The following is a 26202-nucleotide window of genomic DNA, read 5'->3' as shown; positions in this document are numbered from 1 at the left end:
GTCCGGAGCCTGTGCTCTGCAACAGGAGAGGCCACAACAGTGAGAGGCCCGCGTACCGCAAAAAAAAAAAAAAAAAAAAAAAAGTTCTGTAGAATGTTTGGAAGCTTCTTAAGCAATTTAGGCCAGCTAAGGGGATGAGACTAGATCAGCAGTTTCTAATTGGCACTTTGTAGATACCCAGGGACTGTAGGTCACTCAGAGCTGCTTCCAGGGTTCATGGTAGCAGTTTTGGGGAACTGGGGTGATAGTCACTGAGAAGGATGTAAAGTGGGCTGTGCTGTGATAATCTCCATTGTCTTTCACTTAGAGCAGCAGCAGCTCAACTTTCATATATATTACACCTTAGTTGTACTTGAAGGATTTTTATTTTTTGAAGAAAGCATTCTCGTAAAATAAAACAAGAGCAAATCAAATAAAACTTAAGAGACTCTCAAAGTCCCCTTTAGCACCACATATTTAGTGGTCTCCTATGACGTTTATGTATCTTACATGCTGGTTCACTTGTTCTCCGAGATGAGCCCCATCTGTATCGATCTGGGAGAGAAATTCCATCTGTACTCTGACGAAGGGCAGCAGAGCCCTGCAGGACATGAAATCTGCTGGCTTGGACTTTGTTCGAACAGGTATGAGGATGAGAAGAGGTGGAAGAAGCAAAGGAAATGGGGTTTTGCATGTCACTAGTTCAACTCCTCCAGCCTTTTCTGTTAAGTGAGGGAAGCTCCCCGATCTCTGTAGGGCAGCAGCAGTGCCCAGGACCCCACATTTTTTGGGGTGCGTTTGTGAGAAGTAGTGTGGCAGCAACAGTGGGGAGAAACTCAGCAGGGGGCCCAGATGCTGCCCTTCCTAGTCTCTGAGCTATCTGATCAGGACAAAGGGAGCCAACTCCCCGAAACGAGCTAGCCAGCAATTTAGTTATTTACCCGGTTAGTCGTGGGGCACTCCTGAGCTCTTCTCCCACCCAGCACTGTGTACATTTACCTCAAGAATGTGCTCTTTGGGCTGGTGGTGGTTGAGATTGAGTGATATCTTTCTCTGATGCAGAATAACTGTCTGGAGAGTTATTTTGGGGGTGGAGGTAGGAGAGAGCAAGGAGAGTAAGAGCGGTACACCAAATATTCAATGTTATAAAACCTTCAGTGATTTATCTAAAATCACTGCGTATTGAATCTACTAGGGGCCATATACATCTTTTACTTTTTGTATAAAACTCGGTCTTCAAATAATTTAAGACCAACACCATGTTAAGAGAAAAAAGAGAATTAGATAACTGTCTTTCTTACACAAAGGATTATTTAAAAAATGATGAAAAGCTGTTCCTCTAAGCCCTCTTAGAACACATGGAAAAATTCAGAATAGTACAAGAACCTCTTGAGTACACTTCCTTCTCTGGAAATCAGAGACCTGAGCTGAGGGGTTTGGGGTAGTGCTGCTTAGAGGCAGATGCCTGGATGAGGTAACGCCGGATCCATGGTTTCCAGACTTATTAAATTCATGGAATATTAAAATAAACATGTGAATCCATTGTGATGATTAATTTTATGTGCTAACTGGCCTTGGCTTTTGTGCCCAGTTGTTTCAACACCAGTCTAGATGTTGCTGTGAAAATAGTTTTTAGATATGATTAATATTTGAGTCAGTAGACTTTGTACAAAGCAGATTATGCTCCATAACTCCCTAATGTGGGTGGGCCTCACCCAATCAATTGAAGGCCTTAAGAGAAAAGACTAAGTTTCCCTGAAGCGGAAGGGATTCTGCCTCCAGACTGCTTTTAGGTCCAAGACTGCAACATCAACTCTTGCCAGAGTTTCCAGCCTGCAGCACCCACAATTGAGTAAGCCGATTCCCTAAAATCAATCAACCCCTTCCCCACCCCATCTCTCTGTCTGTCCACCTACCTACCTACCAAGCTACCTATCTACCTATCCGTATTGGTTTTGTTTCTCTGCAGAGCTCTGAATAATGCACCAACATAAGATTGTGGTTTTAATTTTTACCAGTAAGGACTCAAAACCAAACAAATAAATAAAAATGAAAACTAATCATCTACTGTTATCACTTCATGAAGGAAAGAACAATTTTCTGCTCCCATAATAGGAAAGAAGTAATCTCAGAATAAAGGAGTTCTATTAATTGAAGAAATCATGTCCTACCAAACAGCTTACTGCACTGACTTTACATTTTTCATTTTCCATTCACAGGTGGAAATGTCTGAGCCAGTCTTTAGGAGTTGTGCTCGGGGTGACCCAGATTCTGATTGTGTGGGAGAACAGCCCTACTGTCACTCCTAAGAGAACAGTCTCCCCAAATACTTCTCCCTGATAAGAGAATGTGGGAAAGTGATGAGGTGTCAAGACTTACTGTCCTTTTTTCCTTTCCACAAACAGTACCTAGAGAATGGTAGAGTTGTTTATGAGCCATGTTCATTCCGCCGTCTCTTCTTTTTTTTCAGATGGTCATAGAAATACCTTGTTGTAAAAGCACCTCACTGTTCCTTCTTCATGAAACCACACTTCCTTGATGTCCTTTCAGCTCAGTTCTGCTGTTCATGCAGAGGCCGAGGAAATTTTCCCTTGCAAGTTTCTTAAAATTCATTATCCTTACAGAGTGTAAGAGCTGGAAGTTCCCCTAAAGATCACAATGTTCAAGTCTACTTTTGACAGGCGAGATAACAGAGGCTAAGAGAGGTGGAGTGGAGACCAGGAGTGGCAGAGGAGGGCTAGACCCCAAGTTCCCGAATTTCAGTAGAGCAATGGCCTTGCTCATTAAAACTTCCTCTTCTGCCGTCATCACTTTCATTTCAGTTAACTCTTTCCCCCAGAACAGCCCTTCTCCTTTTACCTCTCCTTTTCTTTGCTTTGAAGTTACAGATCTGAAACTCAGTGTTTAGCTATGCCCTGGCTTTCTTCCACGTTCTGTGTACGGATGGCCTCTCATAAACCTCCTTTTATCTAGGTTTCGCATTTCCCCACCTTCCTCTGCTGAAGCTTGATACCAACTGACCTATAAGGGCTTGCCCTTCAAAACAGCCTTAGTCAACTCTTGCCTGTAAGACCAATTACTGAGAGGACAAGTGAAAATAATTGCTTGGAAATTATTGCTTAAATTAAAGCTACAGAATTCATTTTGTTTCCTACATACTATTTATAGGATCTTTTCAAATTTCTCATTTTCCACACACTTGAAATTTTATCTATTGGGTAGGGTTTTGTGAATTTTTTTTTTTTTTTTTTTGGTACGCGGGCCTCTCACTGTTGTGGCCTCTCCCGTTGCGCAGCACAGGCTCCGGACGCGCAGGCTCAGCGGCCATGGCCCACGGGCCCAGCCGCTCTGCAGCATGTGGGATCCTCCCAGACCGGGGCAGGAACCCGTGTCCCCTGAATCGGCAGGCGGACTCTCAACCATTGCGCCACCAGGGAAGCCCAGTTTTGTGAATTTTTGAGCCACAACTTTATCTGAGTTTCAGATTCTGATTTATTTTCAGTAGTGCTCTCAGTTTAGTTTACTCCAATTGCAAAAATACTCCATCTCTGTAGGTATTTACAGTAACAAAATCTGAATGCAAATTTAGAGAAATTCAATCAATGGTGAGTCATGGGTGCCAATCTCCACCTCATCTAAACAGTCTGGCAACCCTTCCAGTTGTAGCCAGGACTTTTCTCATTCCTCAAGAAGCAGCTATTCACCCCTTCCCTTGAGCTTCTGACCCCATCATCTTTTCCTTTTCTTTCATAGAGAATAGAAACAGCCAGGTAGGCACTTTCTCAACTTACCCTCCAACGAATCTCCTTCAAATACTTTCATCTGCAGTTTTACCGTCTGTCCAATATCAAAGCCTGAGATGATCCTTGGCCTCTTCAAAGACAATTCATTCTAGGTGTGCCACATTGTTCTGCCTCTTCAGTATTTTACTCCTTTGATTACTGCAGCCTCTCCATCTTTAGCCTTTCCACTAGATCTGTCTTCTCAGTATTTACTCATGTTTAAGTATTGATACTCCCCAACTTGAAACAAAACAAAAACCTTGGACCCACCATCCTGACTTCCTCAACTTTATTTTATGGTTAGACTTTTTAGAGCTCATACCCCAAATCCACTATCCTACTTGCCCACACACACTTCAAATCATTATGATCTACTTTTGCTCCCATAGTTCCAGTAAAACTGTTCTCATTGAATTCCTAGTTGCTAAATCGAGTGGACCTTTTTCAATCCTTATTTAATTGCTGGGCAGAATCCTTTTCAGTTGGCCAATATAGCTCTGTTGGCTTTTATATCTCTTAGACCCAAAGCCTACAGGGTTTGTTAAGAGTTCCTGGAACACAATCTCAATTTGATGAAATAATTAAAATGGAAAATAGCTGGGAACCCAATGGTGAAGTCTTTTAATGCTGAGCTGTGAGGATTGATTTTTATTCTCCAGGCAGTGGTAATCTATAAAAGGCTGAGGAAGGAAGTACAATAGTAATATCACATCTTTTGGGAAGTAAACTCTGGGGCAGCGGATGGTTTGGAGCCGTGGTTTGCAAAGTGCTGTGTAAAAAAGCAGGATCAGCGGCACCTGGGACTTCGTTAGATGAAATTCTTGGGTCCCACCCTGATCTACTGATTCAGAAACTCTGCATGTGCAGCCACGTGACGTATGTTTCATGAAGCTCAAAGTTAGAGAACTACTGGTTTGGAGGAGAAACAGAGACAGAATAAGTACTAGTCATCAAAGGCCTAAAATAGAGTCACAATGTTGTGGAGAATGGGGTATGTGAAGAGAATGTGCAGTATTCAGTCACTGGATGAGGGCCTTAGACATTTTTTTTTTGTAACTACTGACATAGAGAACATGCAATCCTGGTGCTGCCTCTGAAGTCTTATTCACTCCTTCATTCAACATATGCTTACTGTGCCGGGGTCATTTCGTATGACCAGGGAGAACACAGGCCAAGCTCAGAGCTAAAGTTATGATCATCACTGGTTTGTATTAGATCACTTCCTGCAAGATCCTTGTAGATACAAACTGTGAGCACTTACAGTAATTCGTGGAGGACAGAGAGAAGTGCTCCAAAGTCACCCCACCAATGAACAATGAACACTTTTAACAGGAAAACAGAGCTTCCCTGGTGGCGCAGTGGTTGAGAATCTGCCTGCCGATGCAGGGGACATGGGTTCGAGCCCTGGTCTGGGAAGATCCCACATGCCGCGGAGCAACTAGCCCCGTGAGCCACAATTACTGAGCCAGCCTGCGCGTCTGGAGCCTGTGTTCCACAACAAGAGAGGCCACGATAGTGAGAGGCCCGCGCACCGCGATGAAGAGTGGCCCCCGCTTGCCGCAACTAGAGAAAGCCCTCGCACAGAGACGGAGACCCAGCACAGCCAAAAATAAAATAAATAAATTAATTAAAAAAAAAAAAGAATCCGCCTGCCAATGCAGGGGACACGGGTTCGAGCCCTGGTCCGGGAAGATCCCACATGCCGCGGAGCAACTAAGCCCACGAGTCACAACTACTGAGCCTGCGCTCTAGAGGCTGCGAGCCACAACCACTGAAGCCCACGCGCCTAGAGCCTGTGATCCGCAACAAGAGAAGCCACTGCAATGAGAAGCCCGTGCACCACAACGAGTAGCCCCCACTTGCCGCAACTAGAGAAAGCCCTCGCACAGAAACGAAGAGCCAACACAGCCATAAATAAAATTTTTTTAAAAAAGGCAAAATTCCTTTAAACAAAACAAAACAAAACAGGAAAACAGACATCTACATTACCAAAAGATTTAATTTCTCTTTAGAACCTTCGCATCAGTTTCAGCTAACCCAAGGCAGACCATGTGGTCCTGAGGGATAGTTCAGCTATGTGGTGGCTCTCAGCAGTTCACTTTTAGAAACCAATTCTGTAAGATCTCAGAGCGGGAGAGCACTGAAATGAGGTGTAACAAGGTTCTCAGTTGCAAGCCAGAGAAGGCAACTGGTTGATTTAGGCTGAAAAGGAATTTATTCAATGGGTAGAGATTGCCCAGGAAGCTTGGAAACCAGGCAGCAACAAAGGTGATTCATCGGCTAATAGGTTCATGGCCAAATTCTCAGAGCAATGGCTACTCAACACCAGATGCTAGGAGCTTACCTGTTGTCCCCATTGGCTATACCAGATGTTTCCCCTAGTGATAGTTAGACGCTGCTGCTCTCAGCGTGGATCCTCTCCTACCCAGTTTCTTTGCTTCGCCAATTAGGGTGCAGTGTCCAAGTTGCAAGGGAGGTTGGGTGAAGTTTTTGCTTCCACAGGTAAAAGTGGTCTGTGCCATTTGAACACTGGAATGGGATTCAGATGCAGAGCACATGTCGCCCCTACTCCTCCAGAGAAAAATACACTGATGTAAACTTGCAAGTCGTGTGGAACTTTACAAGGGATCTAAGACATCATCTAGATCAGATTCCAAAGATAAAACCTTTTAAAACCTTTTAATTAATAATTTAGAACACCAATATATAAATGATTTAAAAGGCGTTCTGCCTGCAGCTCCCCCTCCTTTCTATTCATCCTACTCACACCTACTTACCAGTCTCTAAGACACCTACAAAGAATTCTGGGTCCTGTAATGACATTTAAAAATGAGGGCGAACAAATCATTTTACAAGTACTTTGAAAATTCTTGAGAAGGCTCAGAACCTGTGCAGGAACAAAGATGATGAAGCAGAAGGCTTACATTTTACCAACTGTTGGCTCTAGCTTGTGAATTCAGGCTTAGAAAAATTTAAGTGATTAATTTCCCTTAACGTCACAAAGCAGTTAAAGCTAAATAGGAGAACAACTTCATTTGTGGTCTGGCACTCTTTCCAGTACTTTCTCCAAACCAGACTCTCTTGGTCTTCATTGCCTCTTCTGGAAAACAAAGTGGTCTTAGACTGTTAGACTTTGAAGAGACCTTCAAGGACGATCAGTATTCTTTGCAACCCATTAAATGTTTCAATGCTCAAACATCCCTTATTTTGTAATCTTCCTCTTATCTCTTGAACAACTGTTTCCTAGTTTCAAATTATTACCACAAGGTATATAAATTACTTTAAAAATCATTTGTGGGAAAAATGATAATTAAAAACAAAATTCAGATTCATAGTGCTAACCATGAGTAATTTTGAATACTTTATTATTTTAATACCCTTTTAAAGGCCAACTTAAAAATATTCACAACAGCTTTATTCATATAACCTTAAACTGGAAACAACTCAAAAGTCCATCAACAGGATGAATGGCTAAACAAATTATAATACACACCAAAGACTAGTCAGCTAAAAAAGAGGGAATGAACTACTGAACCCTGCATTAATACAGATGAATTTCAGAGCAGCTGGCTGAGTGAAAAAAGCCAGAAGCAAATGAGCACATCCTGTAAAATAATATTTATGTCAAGTTCTAAGTCAGGCAAATGCAAATTACGGTGATAGAGATCAGAACAGTGGAAAGGAAATGGAGAGTGAAGAGATTAGAAAGGGGCCCAAAGAGGGGATGGTTACACAGTTGTATACACTTATTAAAACTCAAACAACACACTTAAAATCTGTGTATTTATTGTATGTAAAAAGTACACTCCAAATTAAAAAGTTGTATAGACATCTAGAAAGCCACAGGAATCTTATTTTCTGCTTCTGAACTCCTGGGACAGAGGGAATATTAAGTATCAAAGAAAGATTCTCACAAAAAATTAAGAAATTGTTAGATAACAATTCTAAGTATAGACTCCCTAATCGTGAAAAACAAAACTTTTCATTTGGGTCAATAATTTAAAGAAAATATACGGACACAAAAATATCCACTGAAGCTAGCAGATAATAAAATATTTATTTTATTGTTGTAAAATTAAAAATAGTAGACAAGCATATGTAGTTACAGTTCCAAAGCAGAGCAATACAAATATATAAATTATTGCAGTTTTAAAAGGAAAATATAACAGCCAAGTAATGTCTAAATAAACTTTTTTGAAACCAACTTGGTTTTCATCACTGCAGCTTCATTTTCTTTTCTCAAAGGTCTTAGACAATTTTGTACGAATTTCTACTCAAGTTTAAAGCAACATTAACACACACACAAATTGTAAAAGTATGAATGGCATTTAACAGAAGTCACTACTGAACACTTCCTAAAATGCCTCTTTTGGAGGCAGTAGAATGGAAATAAACATTCTACACGTTTGAAAGAAGAAACACACATTTACTAAAATTCCCTTTGCTTTCTGTGCAGTTGAGGGAAGTTCAACTAACACTTTTTCTGAAGGGAGGGTGGAGGGCAATACTCATCCTCATGATTTTTAAACTTTTTAATTTGGTAGGATTAAAATTGCGGACTAATTCAACATCACTGAAATGCATTAGTAATCTGGATTATTTTAAACTAAAAAGAATAGGAAAAGCATATGTTACAAACTAGGTGCTCAAGAAATCTCAACGCTAGAGACTTGCTATGATATGGTTCATAGCAAGGTGACCAAGCTGCTTAATAGGTTAGACTACATTATCATAAGGGCAGTTATGAAAGGATGAAGTGAATGAAAATACTTAAGACGCTGGACAGAACCTTGTTATTCCAAACACAGTATTACAGCCCCCCTCCAAGATACCTTTACTTGTGCCAGAGCCTTATTACCTTATTATTTTGGTAATAAACTCTCTCCCACCCCACCACCACAAATTTCCTCAAATAATTATTTCCACCAACTTAAAGTTAAAAATGCAATTGAACACTGAAATGAAATCAATTATCTTTGCTTTTCAGCCACATCTGAACAAAAGATATTTAAAAAAAATCTATTTGTAGAGTACTAAACTTTTTATTAAGTACTTAAAATTACTCACATATCTTACTTTAGCATAAAAATAACACTACAAGAACTTTACACTGTACCATTTGAAAATTTTTTATGTCACGTAACTTAATTTTATGGTCACTAACCTGAACCTCCTACTAAGCTACACAAATAATTTCTTTAAAAGTTCCTACTGAGGTTTTGAGCATATACATTTTGTATTACATTTTACAACATTAATAACACTAGCAGATTTCTTCCAAAACAAAACAAAATAAAGCCAAAACTGGTAAACATTAACACATTCATCCCAAAATATTAAAAAAAACCCCAAAATGTGGCAAAAACTGACCGAAAGCCTCAACATTGTAAACACCTAGGTAAAAAAAAAATATAAACAAAAAAGAATGAACTTTAAACCATTTTCAGTGGTAAAGAATACAGTAAAATAAAAAACCCAAGAAATCTCAAGATGCTTGTCAAGATGCCAACAACAAAAGAATATATTTTGACTATATTTCTGAAATCACTTTCCAACATGAATTTCTTTTAAAAACAATCCTCAAATGCATATAAAAATGGGCACTTTGTGGTGAAATGAACATATAATTTGAAAAACTAACAACATTTCTCTGCTCCAACACTGTGTGTAAGCAACTACATAATGGAAAGAAACACTATCCTGCTGCCTGCATGCATCATCTATTATTGGTCTCTTAAGTGCATGCCTTTAAGAAAAAAAAGACTAATTTGGATACTAAATACTAGGATCAAAGGATAATAATCGCAAAGTAAATACGTTTTTAGCTTAAATAAAAGGCTGCAAGCATTTTAAATCTTTAAAGAGAACAATCTTGTGTGGTCAAAATAACTTTAAACAACAGATGTTTTAAACTTAATTCAACTTGTCTAATTATGAAATCTAAAGTGAAAAAAATATTAGTCTTATTTCACTCCCTTTAGTCACATAAGCTGTGAAGATGTCAATAATGGCTGATTAGCAGTCTCCTTTTTTACCATTTTTGAAACTAAAGGTATATGTGAGGTTTTCTTCTAAACTTCCTCAAAAAGTACTAACAACTCTGCAGAAAAACAGCCAAGCATGGTAACCAATATTTGCGGTATTTCATGTTCTCTGAAAACTCAACTCTATCCCTTACCCTTATTTTAGCATATACAATAATTGAATATTCAAGAAAACTAACATAGGAATATAAAATAAGTTTACCAAATATTTGGATAAACTGCTGTGCAAAATACTTTTTTCAAAAATTTTTTTTAACTAGGATATCCTTCCAAATTAAGTACTAGTGCGAGTACCAGCACCACAGGTATTTTTTAAGAGCACCTTGCCTTTGAAGGGCTTAAGTAAGAAATATCTAAATGGAATAAATTAGACTCCTCAATTAAGACCTTGGTATATACGCCCCCATGCAATTGTGCCAAACTCATTAGTAATGCTATAAATTCGCCAGAAACTCTAAGAAATAAGCAAACACTTTCTTTGGATAACACTGTTATATTTGGGACTGCACCATATGGCTCATGTTCTGGCAACAAGCTACTACTTACATCAAAGGCAACACATCCCAAACTTTTACGACTGTCCCTAAGTGACCTAAATAGAACCACAAATGTGTAGAAGCACCCTGGCTGGGAAGATTCTTAATGAATTATGTCAAAAAAGAGTAAAGTCAAATTTGAAAATCTGACCATAACAACGAAGCACTGAGATACTTATCGGCTTCATCAGGAAATGTCTTTATTCAACTTATAGTTTATAGATTTTGATATTGCACACATTCAATTAAAGCTTATCACAACTAAGGCAATGCATTCCCACTCCCTGGATTTTTTTTTTTTTTTTTTTTGTGGTACGCAGGCCTGTCACCGCTGTGGCCTCTCCCACTGCGGAGCACAGGCTCTGGACGCGCAGGCTCAGCGGCCATGGCTCACGGGCCCAGCCGCTCCGCGGCATGTGGGATCTTCCCGGACCGGGGCACGAACCCGTGTCCCCTGCATTGGTAGGCGGACTCTCAACCACTGTGCCACCAGGGAAGCCCCCACTCCCTGGATTTTAAATTCATTCTGGGTGACTCAAAGGATTGAGAGAAGTTGAAAACATCTTTCAAAAGCTCCCTCCGAAAAGCAGTTATGTCATATTTCAAAGAAAACAAAATCAGTGAGATATCAATTGATATCCTCAGGCAAATTTAACACATTTTAGCGTTACAAAAAGTTGTTTTCTACTAGATTGAGGTGTTTCTTTGCTTAGTCAAATACTCTTTGTGTTCAAGACTAAAATCTGACCCAAACCAGGGCAGGCTGCCAAATTTAAGGCAGAAGTTATTCATATCTTTATGTGTGAAACTGCCAAGTTAATGGGCTTTTCTGTGGATTCTTTCAAGCAAAGGATCTTACCTCATAAATACATTCTAAGTACTAGTTGAAAACAGAATTTAGAGCCCATTTTAATTCTGCATTGGTTATAGCTTTTACTATATTATTTGAAAACTTATTTAGCTGTTTGAGACAAACTATTTGTTCAAAATTCTTTGGAAACATGATAGGCAATACGAGTATCCTCTTAAAAATGGACTTTTTTTTTGAATTAAGAGTACTGTTTTTCTGTGACTAGCAATCTTCTCTTTTCCTTTGGATTCTAAAGTTTAGAAAATGCTTTCTTTGGGCACTACTTTCAGTGATGTTGATAACAGAATTTGGACAGTTGAAGGATTCTTGAACTTTTATCTTAAGTGGTACACAAAATGATTTTAATTTTTTTCAAAGATAGGACAACAATTTCATGGCATATTATATTTGAAGATAGACATTACATTTGACTTGGAAGTGAGACTTTACTTAAATTCTGTCCAAATCTAACACATCAAAGTCATTAGGATGAAAGTAATAATGACGTAGAATAGGCTTTTACTTCTATGGAGACAAGCTGACATACAGAAACTAGATTAGCATTTTCTTCTTGGACTCATAACTGTTTTTGTTAGAAAAAAATAATGTCTTTTATTTTCCTGTATACTTGCTTTAAAAAGTTATTAATTCCTCTTTCATAAGAGTTATTAGAAGTCAAAACAATTCAACTAGATAGATTTCTATGCCAAAATACATTTATCTTTGGAAAATAAGATAACAGCTGTAAAAACATTATTAAGAGAATAAAATGCAGTGATCTGAAATATGGGTAACATTCACACATGAAAGTGTAAATATAATATACAGAGCCATTCAAATACACATTTATAAACAGAATGAAAAGGTACCTAAAATACTATTTTTATATATAAAATTTTCATATTAAAATATTGCTCAATAAATAAGAGGTGATATTATGAATTCCATTTACCTCTTAAATGTTATCTTTAGTAGTTTAGACTAACCTAAGAACTTTGTTAACCTTCTGTTGTTCTGACAGGTGAATTACATTAAACCATGTTTAACAAAGTCACACTCTAACAGTATATTTAAGTAGTCACATACGGTAAAAGTTAGGGAGGGCTGTTTAGTAATTATGGGAAAAAAGATTTCCCAAATGAACCAAAATGATTAACCCTAGAAGACTAGGATGTAATGATCTGCTTTATTTGACAAAGATGTTAAACACTGCCTTAAGTTTTGCAAATTTAATGACCATAAAATAATTGACCATAACTTTCTTCAACTTCTTCAAAGTGTGCATGCCCGGCAGGCCAAAAAAATGGCAGGCCATAGGAAGGACGTGTAAGTTTAGAGTTCAGTTGTTTATGGGTAGGTGTGACTTCATTCCCGTTCGTCCCATTTGCAGACACGGTAACTTGGAATAGTTCTTGAGAAGCTGTTCGATGGCAATGTGGCGGACATGGAGCTCTGAGGCCAAAGAATCTTTTTCTTGCACTTGGTGGGCTAACTCTTCAAAAACTTCTGTAAAGATTTAAAAAGTAGTTCCATTTTTAGTACACAGAAAGCTAATCTATGATTTATATTTCAAGTACTTTAATTAAAATGAATGCACTGGGCAAATGTTTGCAATGAAAGTAGTTTGAAACCAAGGAAACGGTTGTGTTTTGATCATCCTAGGAAGTTGTATGCTTTGCATAGCCAACTGGAATACTGTTTTTCTTTTTTCCATCAAATGAAACTTGAGAGTCAAGCAATGACTTAGAGATGCATAGCAGAAATGGCAGTTACAGCTACCTCTGAGATACTTTTCTCAATCTGAACAGATAAACAGGTTCAATCAATTTCTAATATGACTTATGGACAGTAAAGTGCCCATTAATACCCAGGTCTGGAACCCCCCCCAAGAGGCTTTGGAATCAGACTACCGGAGTTTTGAATCCTTGTTCTGACTCTCACGAGTCTCAGGCAAGTAACTTAAACTATGTTTTTTTTTTTTTTAGTAATTTATTTGTTTTTGGGTCTTCGTTGCTGTGCGCGGGCTTTCTCTAGTTGCGGTGAGCGCTTCGTTGCAGTGCTCGGGCTTCTCATTGCAGTGGCTTCTCGTTGCGGAGTGCGGCTCTAGGCGCACGGGCTTCAGTAGTTGTGGCTCGTGGGCTCAGTAGTTGTGGCTTGCGGGCTCTAGAGTGCAGGCTCAGTAGTTGTGGCGCACGGGCTTAGCTGCTCTGTGGCATGTGGGATCTTTCCGGACCAGGGCTCGAACCCATGTCCCCTGCAATGGCAGGTGGATTCTTAACCACTGCGCCACCAGGGAAGTCCTAAACTATGTTTTAATTTCTTCTTATATATAACCTCGATAATGAAAGTAAGCACCTCACAGGTTTATTGTGAGTATTAAATAAGATCATACTTGTACTTACTGCAGAATAAGTACGTGATAAATATAAGGTGCTATTATTATTATCTTATTATTCTGAGAGGGTGTGTGGTCAAGAAAGACTACTAGCTTTGGAGTAAAAGACAGGGGTTATAATCCTTAATCTGTTACTGACTGAAAGCATGATCTAAGCAACTAAAGCAACTGCAAGCAACTTAATGTCTCTGAAGCACAGTTAGTTTCCTCACCTAAATGGAAATCAATTGCAGGAAAAAAAAAAAAAGAAACAGTTGGGGAATTTGAACACTGTTTCAGCATCCTATTTGATGATGTTAACAAATTACTAGCCATTTTTTTTTAAAGATGTGATAGAGGTTGTGATTGCCTAAAAAATGATGTTATTTTTTTGAGAAAATCCTACACTATTTACGGACAAAACAAAATGTTGTCTGGGATTTGTTTTAAAATAATCCATGCTGGAGGTAGGGGTGGGTCGAGGGGAATGGGTGCACGCAGAGATGAAGGAAAATTAGCTATGCTTTTGATTATAGTTGAAACTGGGAAAGATGGGTCAACGGTTCCACTATACTATTCTGATTACTTTTGTGTTTAGAAAATTTAATAATAATTAAGAAAAAACGGGGCCAATACCACCTGCCCTAAAAGAACTGCTAAGGAGCACACGTGCACAGTGCCTGGTACAATAGTAGGTAGTCAAAAACATGTTAGTAAGAGGTGGAGATTAAGTTGTCTCCGTTTTCACCTAAAAAAGAACCTATTTCACCTGCAGTTCATAAAGAATAATAATAAGAATTCTTTTTGCTCTGGAAACTCCAGCAGGTTCTAATCCCATAATTTAAATGCAGATGAAGCTAACAGGGGATTTTCTGTATCAAAATTTGCACATGTAAAAAGCACTGACACTGAGTCTTTACCCTGTATTTGTTGTCGGAGCTCTGCATTCAGTTGCTTTACCTCACCAAGAGTCATCGAATTCACTGAAACATGAAAACATATTCATTATTACCATGACAACCTGGGAAAAGAAGTTATCTACACCACCAACACAATATCCTATTTAAAAGAAATATTTGCACTTATCTTCCCACATAACATTCTGCAGGGCCCCAAGATTCATTCATTAACTCCTAAAGTGTTGAGTTTTCAAGTTCTGACCACAACCCACAGTAAGAAACATTTCACTCCCAGTCTACCTCCACCTGTAATAAAACGTTCACTGAAAAACTCTTAGCATTAGGTCCAATGGATTCTGCTATTTCTCATTCTGTTTCAGTTTTTAAAAAGTGCTAGTCACTACCCATCAAGTTGATTTTGCTTAAGCACTACATGCTTCATGATGTGTAGCTTGAAAAACACTAAAGTGCTATGGAAATAGTTTGAAAAATCAATTTGTCTACCTAGCTATATAACCTTAGATAATTCATATGCAGAATCCCAAGCGCCCTTCTAGCTCTAAGATCACTTGATTTTAAGTCAATTAAAATTATCTTAGCTTCTATGAGTTTTTGAAGAAATAATATGCAGACTGAATGAGTCACTTTTTCCAAGTACACACATTACCTTTGGCCTTTAGTGAAATGTCAGATTTCTGCTTTTGAAATGCCACCCCCAATTAGTCTTGTAGGGATTAGCAACGTGCCAGTGTGTGTTTGTCAATGGTTGAGGCTGTACTTCTAAACTATATGAACCCTGAACTTTCCAATTCACAGTTGTCGATTCCATTCCGTTAATAATTTAAAATGGCAAAACAAATGATGGGCCTGCAGAATTCCAATGGTTTAGGACCTACTAAGGAATATTCCAAAGAAATGACGAAGAGTTTTAAGACATCTCATTTTTTGCTAGGGTGAACCTGTCATTTAAATACTGTATTTACCAAATCTATAATATCACAGCAAAATTCTTGACACATCACATATATAAAACATATAAAACCCCAACAAAACTCCAACCTTTACCTTTTCTCCCTATTTTTACTTACATTCTTCTCTGCTGTAATGTGGATGCTGGGTTTGGACATTAGCCTCTGGACTAGAGACTGTCTCTTCTTTTTTCTGTTCCTGGTTGTGACTATGAGGCCACAATTGACTATTGTGGCATAAAGTGGCACCTGAATCTTGTAACACAGCAAGCCCAAAGTCCGTATTTTCCCTCTGTTCCAATATTCTTTGTGTACAGTTTGAGAGGCCACCTGCATTTCCATCTATCCACTTTGCAGAATACTTTGGTACTTGGGAGTCAAACTGTGGGAGTAACTTTTTATCTGGCTTATGCCTGAAATTAAACAGGTGATGCTGGGGATTTTTAGAACATTCGGAGTCTGAATCCAGATCCTTATTTTGTGCATATTGTACAATCCAGTTTATCTTCTTACTCAAAATGGTTTTAACTTCTTCATAAGTACTTTTTGAAAGCTTAGATCGAGGACACTCCTGGTTTGCAATCAAATGGTATTTTTCAAAGCAGTCTTTATGGCCCCTTAATGATTTGGTGTGCAAGAGATTAGATTTTGGTATTCCTAAAGAAAAAAAAGAAACAGAAGACTTGAGACAGTTTTGTTTTTTATAAGGTGCATTGAGAAATACAAATCTTAGTAAAACACAGTCACTGATAATTTGTAAATCAGAGGAAAAATGCTGAAGGATATTGGTATTAATATAAAATACAGACTAATAATTTATGCTTCAATTTAACTATTCAGTAAATTCTGAATAGCAGAAATATTAAATTCTTATGAATAGTAAAGCCTTTCTAAGGGCTTAATGATTCAATTTCAACCTCAGCCCAGAGGCATGTTGTTGCATAATATTAAAAAATACTACTGAACCAGCAGTTTACATTTACAGAATCTTGGCCTTGATATTATAGTGCTTTCTTCACTAATCCTCCTGAAGTACACACTTGAAAAAAATTTCTATTATAGGCTCAATAAGAGAAATGCTTGACAATTTTTTTCCCAACAAAAAACACAGTAAATCATGAACTTAAGTTATTAGTTACGTTTTTACTGGGGAAAGATAAACCAGAACCAGAAAAATACACATTAATAAAAGCCTCAAAAAGTCGATGAACTGTTTATTTTTTTAAGTAAGAAAAGCATCTAAAATGTTTTCACATGTTTGATACTTATTAAAACTTTATCAAGATAATTTTATCTCTAAAAGAAATGCATTACACACAATTATTACTCATATAGCAACACATTCAGTCTACCAAGATACAATAGCCAGTATAATTCTTGAACTCACAAGTGTTCATTATGCACCATAAATAATGGAAATATTCATATTACATGTTTATGTTTCCCAACTTTTTAGTACGGCTTAAGCATACTATCTCAATTGTTTTTTAAAATACAGAATACCTTTTCAAATACACAACACACTTCCAAATATAGAATACATTCATACATTTTCGTAAGTTCAAACCATTTAAGGTCAAACAGCAGTGCTTTTGTACTGAAGGTGAATAAGGGATGTGGAACTGAAAATTAATGCCTGCCAGAATTAAGCAGTCTAAATCTGCTTAGCTTTGAAAACAGAGTAAGTGGAGAGCCACTCAGGTGCTAGGTTAAAAAAAAAGTTTTAGCTGACTTCGTCAGAAAAAATTACATTCTGTATTCACCCCTTGTTTTAAAAACTGAAGTTGTAACAATTTTATTAACTGAACTGCAAATGCTGGCTAATACTAAGATAATGAAGTATTTGTGCTTTAATGGCATCAAATCAGGTATAAAAGTGCTTGCGAATACTAATTTGTTCCAAAATGACATAACATCAGCCAATGGTAGGTCCTGCTAAGACTGCCAAAACCAGTGCTAACTGGGCTGTCAGTTCCCTCACAAGTAAGCTATGGGGCATGCCTCCTAAACACTAACAGTCTAAGCAGACGAGAGTCAACGACTCTCACCAGGAAAACTCAACTATCCCAGCCTTGTTTCTTCCACTGAGTGTAAAAACTGAACTTAAACAGAATTTCATACACGTTTTATTTACCCCTTTGGTACCTGTACTGCAACTGTGTGTATACATATTTTTTACCAGTTATTGTCTGGTTGGGTCAAATTTCCAGCAGAATTAAAATATTTAAGTGCAAAACCTCACAGCTGTATTTCAAAACCTGGTAAATTAACATAAAAAAGGAAGTTCACAAACCTTGATTAGAATAAAAATATTAAAAGTATTGTTATTATGCATGTTTCATATCATAAGTAAGACAAAAAGGTAGTTAGTATCAATTATAGACAAAATAAGAAATACCTCCATTCTGCTGTTTGATTCTAATACTTACTGCTAGGCAGAGAGAACCTGATAGCTTGCTTACTTTACTAACTTTGGAGGATTCATTAAAGAGCTTCCTTACTCTTTATAAACTCTCTTAGGGCTCACTGGCCTAAGATGAGGCTGACGGCTAGCTAATCCCTGAAACAGTAAACTGTCTCATTCTCACTCGGTCCACTGCCACAGCACTAATCATGTAGCTAAACACGCGGGCCTCTCACTGTTGTGGCCTCTCCCGTTGCAGAGCACAGCCTCCGGACACGCAGGCTCAGCGGCCATGGCTCACGGGCCCAGCTGCTCCACAGCATGTGGGATCTTCCCGAACCGGGGCACGAACCCGTGTCCCCTGCATTGGCAGGCGGACTCTCAACCAATGTGCCACTAGGGAAGCCCTTGTTTTTTCGGGTTTTTAAAATTTTATTTGGAATGTTCAGAAATTGTATTAAAAAAAGATAAAAAATTATATGAAACAAATTTCCTGATGTACCCCACAGCTTCAACAACAAATCAGTATGATGGATGTTTATTTGAAGACTAATGTGGGCTTTTAAAGATATTTTTACCCAACGCTGCTTCTTAGTAATTCATGTAATATAACTTTTTGTCCTCCAGAAATAATTTTTTAACTTTTACTTAAATCCCCAAATGAATGCTTGGAACCCGGTAAGCACATGATTATATGCATATTGGTAATCTGCTGAGATAAACAGCAAGTCAGAGAACTACAATATTCAATTTAATGTGAAAATACATAAATGTAAAATAAATTTCCGATTCAGACACTCAGGTGAAAAATCCCCTATAAAAGACATAAAAAAATTCATGTCAGGAAGAGTTCTGAATGTGGGAAATATTTCTACTTAGATGTCCCACAGGCTTCTGAAACTCACCCTGCCTAAATGACACTCCTCTTCCTCCATTTTTACCACCCAAACCCAATCTTCTTCCTGAGTCTGGTACCACCACCTGCTCAAGGAAGAAACCTGGGTGTCCTCCTTGACAGTTCTTCCCTGCACCCCCATCCCAGATGTTTTACTGTCCATCTTAACAGATTTTTTTTCCCCCTAAAGTCTAGCAGTACAGCATATTAAATCCTCCTTCACTCCATTATTACTCCCACTACATTATCTGGGTCTTCCTCACCATCCCATCTAGTTCTCACTTCCTCTAAAGAAGCCTTTTCTAACCAGTAATATCTGAGTTAATCACACCAGACTGTACAGTTGCTTCTTCGCTGGCCTTTATCCCCTGCTAGAAGGTAAGTTCTGTGAGAAAGGGGACCATCTGTTTTATATGCATCCTTATTGTCATAGTGCCTGGCACACAGCAAATACTCAAGGAAAATTAAATGAATAAAGGAAAATTAAAATTATATTAAAAAACAAACCTAAAACTTATTACCAGTTATTATTTGAGGTCTACTGCCATGAAGTTTTGCCCATCCTAGCAAGGTAAGTAGGACGTGCAATTAGGCCAGGCTCTCAGAAGTTAATTAAAGGCATCTTCCAGTAAAGTTACTCCTATGTTTATAGTTTAACGTGCCATTAGTCCCAAGAACTAATGAGTGGCACTGATACAGAAATGGCATTCCTGTGGCATCATTCAATCGGCCATACAAAATCAGGAACTTCTATTCAATTACATATTTTCATTAGAAATGTACATACAGTGAATATACAAGAAGGCTATTTTATGTATACTGTAGCTCATTCATCCGGATCTGTACCTGTAACTTCTTTAGCTCACTAAAAATTTAAAACTTGAATCAGTTTTAAAGTTCAATTTGAAAATGTTTGTCTTATAAACATAGCTTAAAATATGCAGTAGCAGAAGAAACAAAAAATTTAATACACGGACTACTTCGTATACTTGAACAAATTACTTTTTAATCTAGAAAAGAATGTGAGTAGCCCACTTAATTTGTATCAGCAATATAGGTGTCATTGTATAAACTCCTGAAGTGATTTTGTTTTTTCCACTTTATCAGTTCGAATATAAGAGTAACAACCACTGCTATTATCAGAGATCCCAGTGAGTTTCCCAACTGACTTTACAATTTTAATTGCATTTACAAGTGTAAACCGCTCTGAGTACCATTTATTTCTTCAGCAGCTTTTGAAAGGGAATGAATCTAAATGCAATTAAATAAGTTGATACTTTTGAGAACCTGAGTTATAAGTAATTTTCAAACCAGTTCAACAAAAATTGCACTGAAACTTCCTTACTAATAAAAATTCTGAGGGCCAATATAATTGACACCTTAACTATCATAAAATCTTTAAAACATAACACAGAGATGTCCATGTAACTGTGTCTTGAGTTCATGATTATTAGAGAACCAAGACCTTACTTGGCAACTGTAATTGCTAATATTTTTTAGAAGTATGTACTAGTTTCTTCTGGATAGAGGCTGTTTAGAAATTTATATAGGCGGTACATTTCTTTTTTATTTATTTATTTATTTTTGGCTGCGTTGGGTCTTTGTTGCTGCGCGCGGGCTTTCTCTAGTTGCGGCGAGCGGGGCTACTCTTCGTTGCGGTGCGAAGTCTTCTCATTGCGATGGCTTCCCTTGTTGCTGAGCACGGGCTCTAGGCACGTGGGCTTCAGTAGTTGTGGCTCATGGGCTCTAGAATGCAGGCTCAGTAGTTGTGGCGCACTGGCTTAGTTGCTCCGCAGAATGTGGGATTTTCCTGTACCAGGGCTCGAACCCATGTCCCCTGCATTGGCAGGCGGATTCTTAACCACTGTGCTACCAGGGAAGCCCCTAGGCAGTACATTTCTGTATGAACAGTGGTATTTTAAAAAGTTAAGCTGTTTCTATTCAACAGTTTTCTTTTTAAAGTCTTCCCACTTTCATTTCTGATTTTGTTACACCATTCTCACATACTTTGAAAACCCTCCCACTAACCCATCTGGCATGCTATCCCCATTTTTATTCTTTAAATTCCTCTTTAGGATCAATTTGCTTTAAGAAAACTCGGTTATACTCATAAAAGAGCAAGAGCCACTCAAATGTAGATCTTCCTGTCTACCTATCAGTGTCACCCTTTTAAAACAAAGATATTTCCATGCATATATTTAATATGCCTATTGTAGTAACATAATTTTTCCTCTCACAGGATGATACTCTCAATGGCACTAAAAAATAGCCACAAAACCCAAAACACTTAAGAGTTCTATGACGTGTCCCATTACCTTCTGCTTTTACCCCCAGCCTCTTGAAGAAGATCTTATTTATGATTTGGTGGTAATTATGCAATCTTTCCCTGATGGTTCCCTAGCTGGTCCTGTCAAACAGTACCATCTCTCAGCCGACTACACTGATGTTACATGCCTTTTATTTCACACGTTCTCAAATATCATATCATCTGACTGCCTTACGCATATATACTCTCTGTCAAAGAGTATTACTCTCTGTCAAATTCCTTCTGAATTTGACTACTATATTTCATTTCTCAAAGGACTGGCTTCATATAATTTGGTATTCCATAGGTAGAGCAAATATAATACAACCAATAGTTGGACGTAAAGCTGTAATACATGTTACCATATCAGTAGGAGACTGGAAAGCTCTAAGGGAGTAAGCACTTCGACTTTTACTACAAACGTAAAAGAACCAGAATTAGAGAACTGGCAGTATTAGTTTTCCAAATGGTGGGTTTGTGTGTTCTTTCTTAATTTTTAAATAAGACAAGATAATTTAGTTATAATTTAAGTTCCAGGTTGTTAACAGGCTGTGAAGAAATTTTAAGCACACTGCCTTTAGACATGACCAACATCTGTGCAACAATTCACGCAGTACTGCTTCAAAATCTTTTTTATGGAGGCTCACATTTTGCCCAGAGTAAAGACTTTTCCAAGAATTAAGGTGTTTTCTTTTTATGATGATCTTATCTTGGTTGCTAGGAAAGGGAGGACAAGCACCTGCATGTTTACATGTTGCCCATATTAAGCCATGTTTATGTACTTCTTTAAGTAACTGTTAACTGTAAAGATGGAGGGAGAGCTAAACTTTGTTGTACTAAGAATGAAAGGACTGAGCTGTTATGCCTTTGATTTTGAGGATCAGGTTCCCATTTCTGATAAAATGACTAGAGGAAAAGTTCTGTAAGTAGAGGTGGCACACCCACAGCCTGAAGTCTGGATCCATACTGCAGCAAGTTAAGTTTAGCCTACAAGTGTTCTTTTTCTTAAAGATTCACTTACAATTTTCAATTTCTTGGTTTCTCTTAAAAACAAAATCAGAAGATCTGACAGCAACTGGCTAGTAATGAGAAGCAGCTACTGCCTGAACATTAGGTAAGTGCTCTCCAATTCAAACAGTCCTTATCCTTCCTTTCATGAGTGTGCAGGAACTTGTGACCTAGCAAGCTCCGCAGCCATGTTGGTTAGTGACTCTCACACTATACTCAGACTCTGTGATGACATAGGTCTGGATTGCTTCTGTGTAAATAATGGTTGTCCCAATGATGCTTTGACACCCAAAGCGACCAGGCTACTCTGCATTTGACGATCAAGCAGCAGCCAAGCCATGATTCAAGAAGAGTTATTACCATTATACCTACTGCTGGTCACACATGCAGTGGGAGGATGCTCAGATTGTCTATCCTGTCACTGACAAAAGGCAGATCAGCCCGAAGGTGGGAAGGCAAGGATGGATAGTTGGAGCACCTACTTCCTTCCTTAAACCCAAAACAGGACAGGCTTCTACCTCTTGGAAAATTTTACCAGTTGTCCTATGTGCCTTAGTGAGTACTATGATAAACAGTGCTCCTTTCCCCACCCCCTCATGCCACCTACAGTCTGCCGTATTCAAATACGCAACAGTGTATTACTGGCAACTGTACTAAGCCGATATACAGATGGGTTCAGCAACTTGCTTTTTCCACATTTTGAGAATCACTGCCTTAAAGAAAGACATACCAACAGGTGGTCTTTAGACAGCATATTTCTGCTTAGGAGATGTTTATGCCATTTTAAAATTTTTGTGTGAGCTAAGAGGATTAAGCAGTTGGTCAAAGCAGCTTAATCCAATAAAGGAATTATAAGGGCAAATTTCAATCAGCAAAGTGTTCAGAGAGATGATGTTAAAAGATAAATCTCAACCTCAAATAACCAAGGTAGCCACAGCAGAACTGAGTTCTTTTATTGATGGATATATAAACTGCAAATGATGTGTCAAAAAGAAAACCTTTCTCAGTGAATTTTACTTTTTCATTATAATGGTTGGGAAATTGGGGAAACACACCTACATAACAACTGTTTATTACTAACAGGGTACAAAAAAATAACAATCCACACTCAGTTCTGCTCTCAAACTTAGCTACCTGTTTTAACAAGAAAGGTCCAATAGAACTCTCTGTGAAGATGGACACGTTCTCAATCTGTGCTATATAATAGGATAGCCACTAGCTACATGTGGCTATTGAGCCTTTGAAATGTAGCTAGTATGACCGAGGAATTAAAGTTTTAACTTTAATTTTAATTAACTTAAATTTAAATAACCAAATTGTGGTTAGGTTACCATATGGGACAGGGCAGCTTGTCCATAGGTAATTGATGAAGTGAAAGAGTACTTGGAAAAAAATATGAATGGAAGCTATCCATGTTCAGGATACTAAGCTCACAGCAGCACAGAATATAAAAAGCTAAAATTGTTTTTCTAGCACATTAAAATATATTATATTTAGGCTATAATTTTTAAGTGGCACAAAGAATTAAAAGTTATATTATAAAAAATTTTAAGTCAATAATCCAGTTGACCCAAGTAACCCTCTACTTGTTCCATTTTTCTCCTAAATAAAACTTCCCTAAAAATAGGCAAGGTTAAAAAATATACACATTACCTAAACAAAAGACAGTCTGGAAAAAAGGCTTTCATAGTAACACTGGATGAAAGAGGATAAACCACTAAAACAAAGGAAATTTATGGGTTCAAAAGCCAGAAATGTGATAGCCATATGCACTCTGCCCTTTATCTCCTGAACTGCCTGCCATCTGCCCAGTTAAGGTTTTGACTGATTTATTTTCTTACAAATAAGAAAAACAAAATGAAAAGCTGTCCTGCAGCTATTTATAAAACATCTGTTTTGCATCTCAACTTCTCTGCTTATATTTGAATCACTGTTCCTGAAATTCTAGTTGACTATTCCTTATATAAATGCTTTATAGCAATATCTATTAATTAGAGATTTACTAGCAAGTGAATTTGAGGGCATTTATAATTTAATTACTACTATAGGTAGTAAATGGTAAAAATTAAGACATGGGAAACAATCACTACAATTCACCAACCATTTGATTAGAAAAACTAAAGATTAAAAAAAGGTGATAACTGATGAATCATACTGTAAAATATTAAAAAAATATTGTGACTGTGTATTATAATTGAATCATAGCAATTCTAGAGTAAAAAGAACTTTGATTAGAACAAAGGGTTTGGAGAACTAGTGTACAATAAAATCATTCCATGATGAAACAAAGTTTTAAAAATTATGGTCCAATGCAATGAAACCTTTTACAAAAATATCAGCATAGTAGAATTTTACCTATTGACACGAAAAAGATGTTTCTGATATATTAAATTAAAAGACTGGTTATAAATAGTATATATAGCCTGATTTCATTTTTTAAACACAATTTACCACGCACACATGCATACTCTATGCAGAAAATAATTTAGAAAAACAACATACCAAAAATATTACGAGATTATTGGTAGATAGGTGGGATTATAATCTTAAAATTCTTCTTGCTTCCTGTATTTTGATTTTTCTGTAATAGGCATAGTTTGCTTTTTTAATGGAAAAAAAGACTATTATGGGAGAAAAAAAATCTTTTCTCATTTTTAATAGTGAAAATTTAAAACATTAAAAAAAAATGCCCATAAGGAAACATTTCGGTCTGGGAAAGGAAATGGTGTTCCTTAGTCCGAGACAAATTAGGTTTTGTACTGTATGTTCCAGTGAACTAAGTAAAACAAAAAATTTACAGCTGAAATGGTAAAGATACACATACCTAAAATATCCCAATATTCTGAATATGTTTTTAAATTGAGAATTTCCTTAGGCTAACAATGTATCTATCAAAGGATAACCTTCAAATGCAAGAAGTCCCTCTCCCCCAAAGTAAGATTATAATGACAGTATAGTTTTATCTGGCAATCCTTGTTGGAGACCCGGAAGACTTCAAAGGGAATGAGGGAAAAAGACACTGATACAAGAACAGAATTCATACTGTTGAAAGAAACTGTGGGGAAAGGATTGGCTGGGCAGCTCCTACATGAAGGAAATTACGGCAGCTAGAGCAGAAAAATCTACTGAAAGCCAAATCATAAGAAGGTAAACTCAGGATAAAGTCAAACCTCCTCAATGTACATAAAACAATGAATTATTTTGCCAACGGAGGAGTTGTTCAATATACAAACAAATCATAGTAATCTTTTCAGTAGAATTTCATCTTTTCAGATGAGATGAAAACAAAACCCTTCTATATTTCAATTTAAATCAACACGAACATTTGCATCACATACTATATTTACCAAAGAGCTCCTATATTCATCATCTTTCTGTGATCCTCGCAGCAGCACTGTGAACACAGGCAACATCACCTCTATTTAATACATGTACTCCAAAAGTTAAGCAGTTGCATACTTGGAGGAAGAAGTCAATGGTTCAAAACAGAGGGAACTAGATAAACAAAAGTGTGGAAGTGAGAAAGAAATGGAGGAAAAGAGAGGAAGGGAGAGACAGCGTGCACAAATGATTGGCTTGTAGAGTGCCTTTGGAAGGGTAATGAAAGGTCAAGGTAGCCAGTTAAGCAGATACCTGGTCATGAAATGTCCTACATGTCATGTTAGGGAGTTAACAGCCTAACCAGATGAAAATAGTAAGGAATCGAAGAGTTCTAAGAAAATGAACAGCATGCTCAGATTTGCATTTTAAAGACCTTTCTGGTGATACTGAGAGAGAACTAGGGGTGTGCGGTAGCGATGGGGAAAGGGGGATAAAGTCTATGAAACTGATTAAGTGGGTCTTGAAGTAGTATTGGTAAGAAGGAATAAAGGCCTGGTCAAAGGTATAGCAGTGGGAATGAAAAGTCAGGAACAGATTGGGGAGAATCAACAGGACTCAGGGACAGACTGCATGGAGAGGGTGGGTGGGAGGGAAGCAGTGAGGGAACAGCGTTGCTGCAAGGCCACAGGCCAATTTGCCTTTGAGAACTGAAAAGCCATCCCTGCCAGGGTGCACGGCTTGAAAAGCAGAGCTTAGGTAAGATTTCAGCCGTAATTCCTCACTGCATCTACACAACTTTATGTGGACAGTCCTGAAGAAACTGGAACCATTCATTCG

At 37.7% G+C, this 26202-nt stretch overlaps 1 protein-coding gene across 2 annotated transcripts in view; it reads right to left on the bottom strand.

Moving 5' to 3' along the window:
• Window positions 1-7649: 7649 nt before the first annotated feature.
• Window positions 7650-26202, bottom strand: part of C4H21orf91 (chromosome 4 C21orf91 homolog) — a 31451-nt gene continuing 12898 nt past the window's right edge. For both annotated transcript variants that reach the window (XM_060010453.1, XM_060010452.1), the window contains exons 3-5: window positions 15553-16089; window positions 14486-14548; window positions 7650-12697 (exon numbers count right to left, since the gene is read on the bottom strand). In XM_060010453.1, coding sequence (XP_059866436.1) covers window positions 12531-12697; window positions 14486-14548; window positions 15553-16089 — 767 coding nt within the window. In that variant the 3' untranslated portion in view covers window positions 7650-12530. The remainder of the gene's footprint in view (window positions 12698-14485; window positions 14549-15552; window positions 16090-26202) is intronic.

Source organism: Delphinus delphis, chromosome 4, assembly GCF_949987515.2.
Source record: "Delphinus delphis chromosome 4, mDelDel1.2, whole genome shotgun sequence".
Taxonomy (NCBI): Eukaryota; Metazoa; Chordata; class Mammalia; order Artiodactyla; family Delphinidae; genus Delphinus; species Delphinus delphis.
Note: the sequence above shows the minus strand (reverse complement) of the source record. Positions and strands in the feature narration are given on the sequence as shown.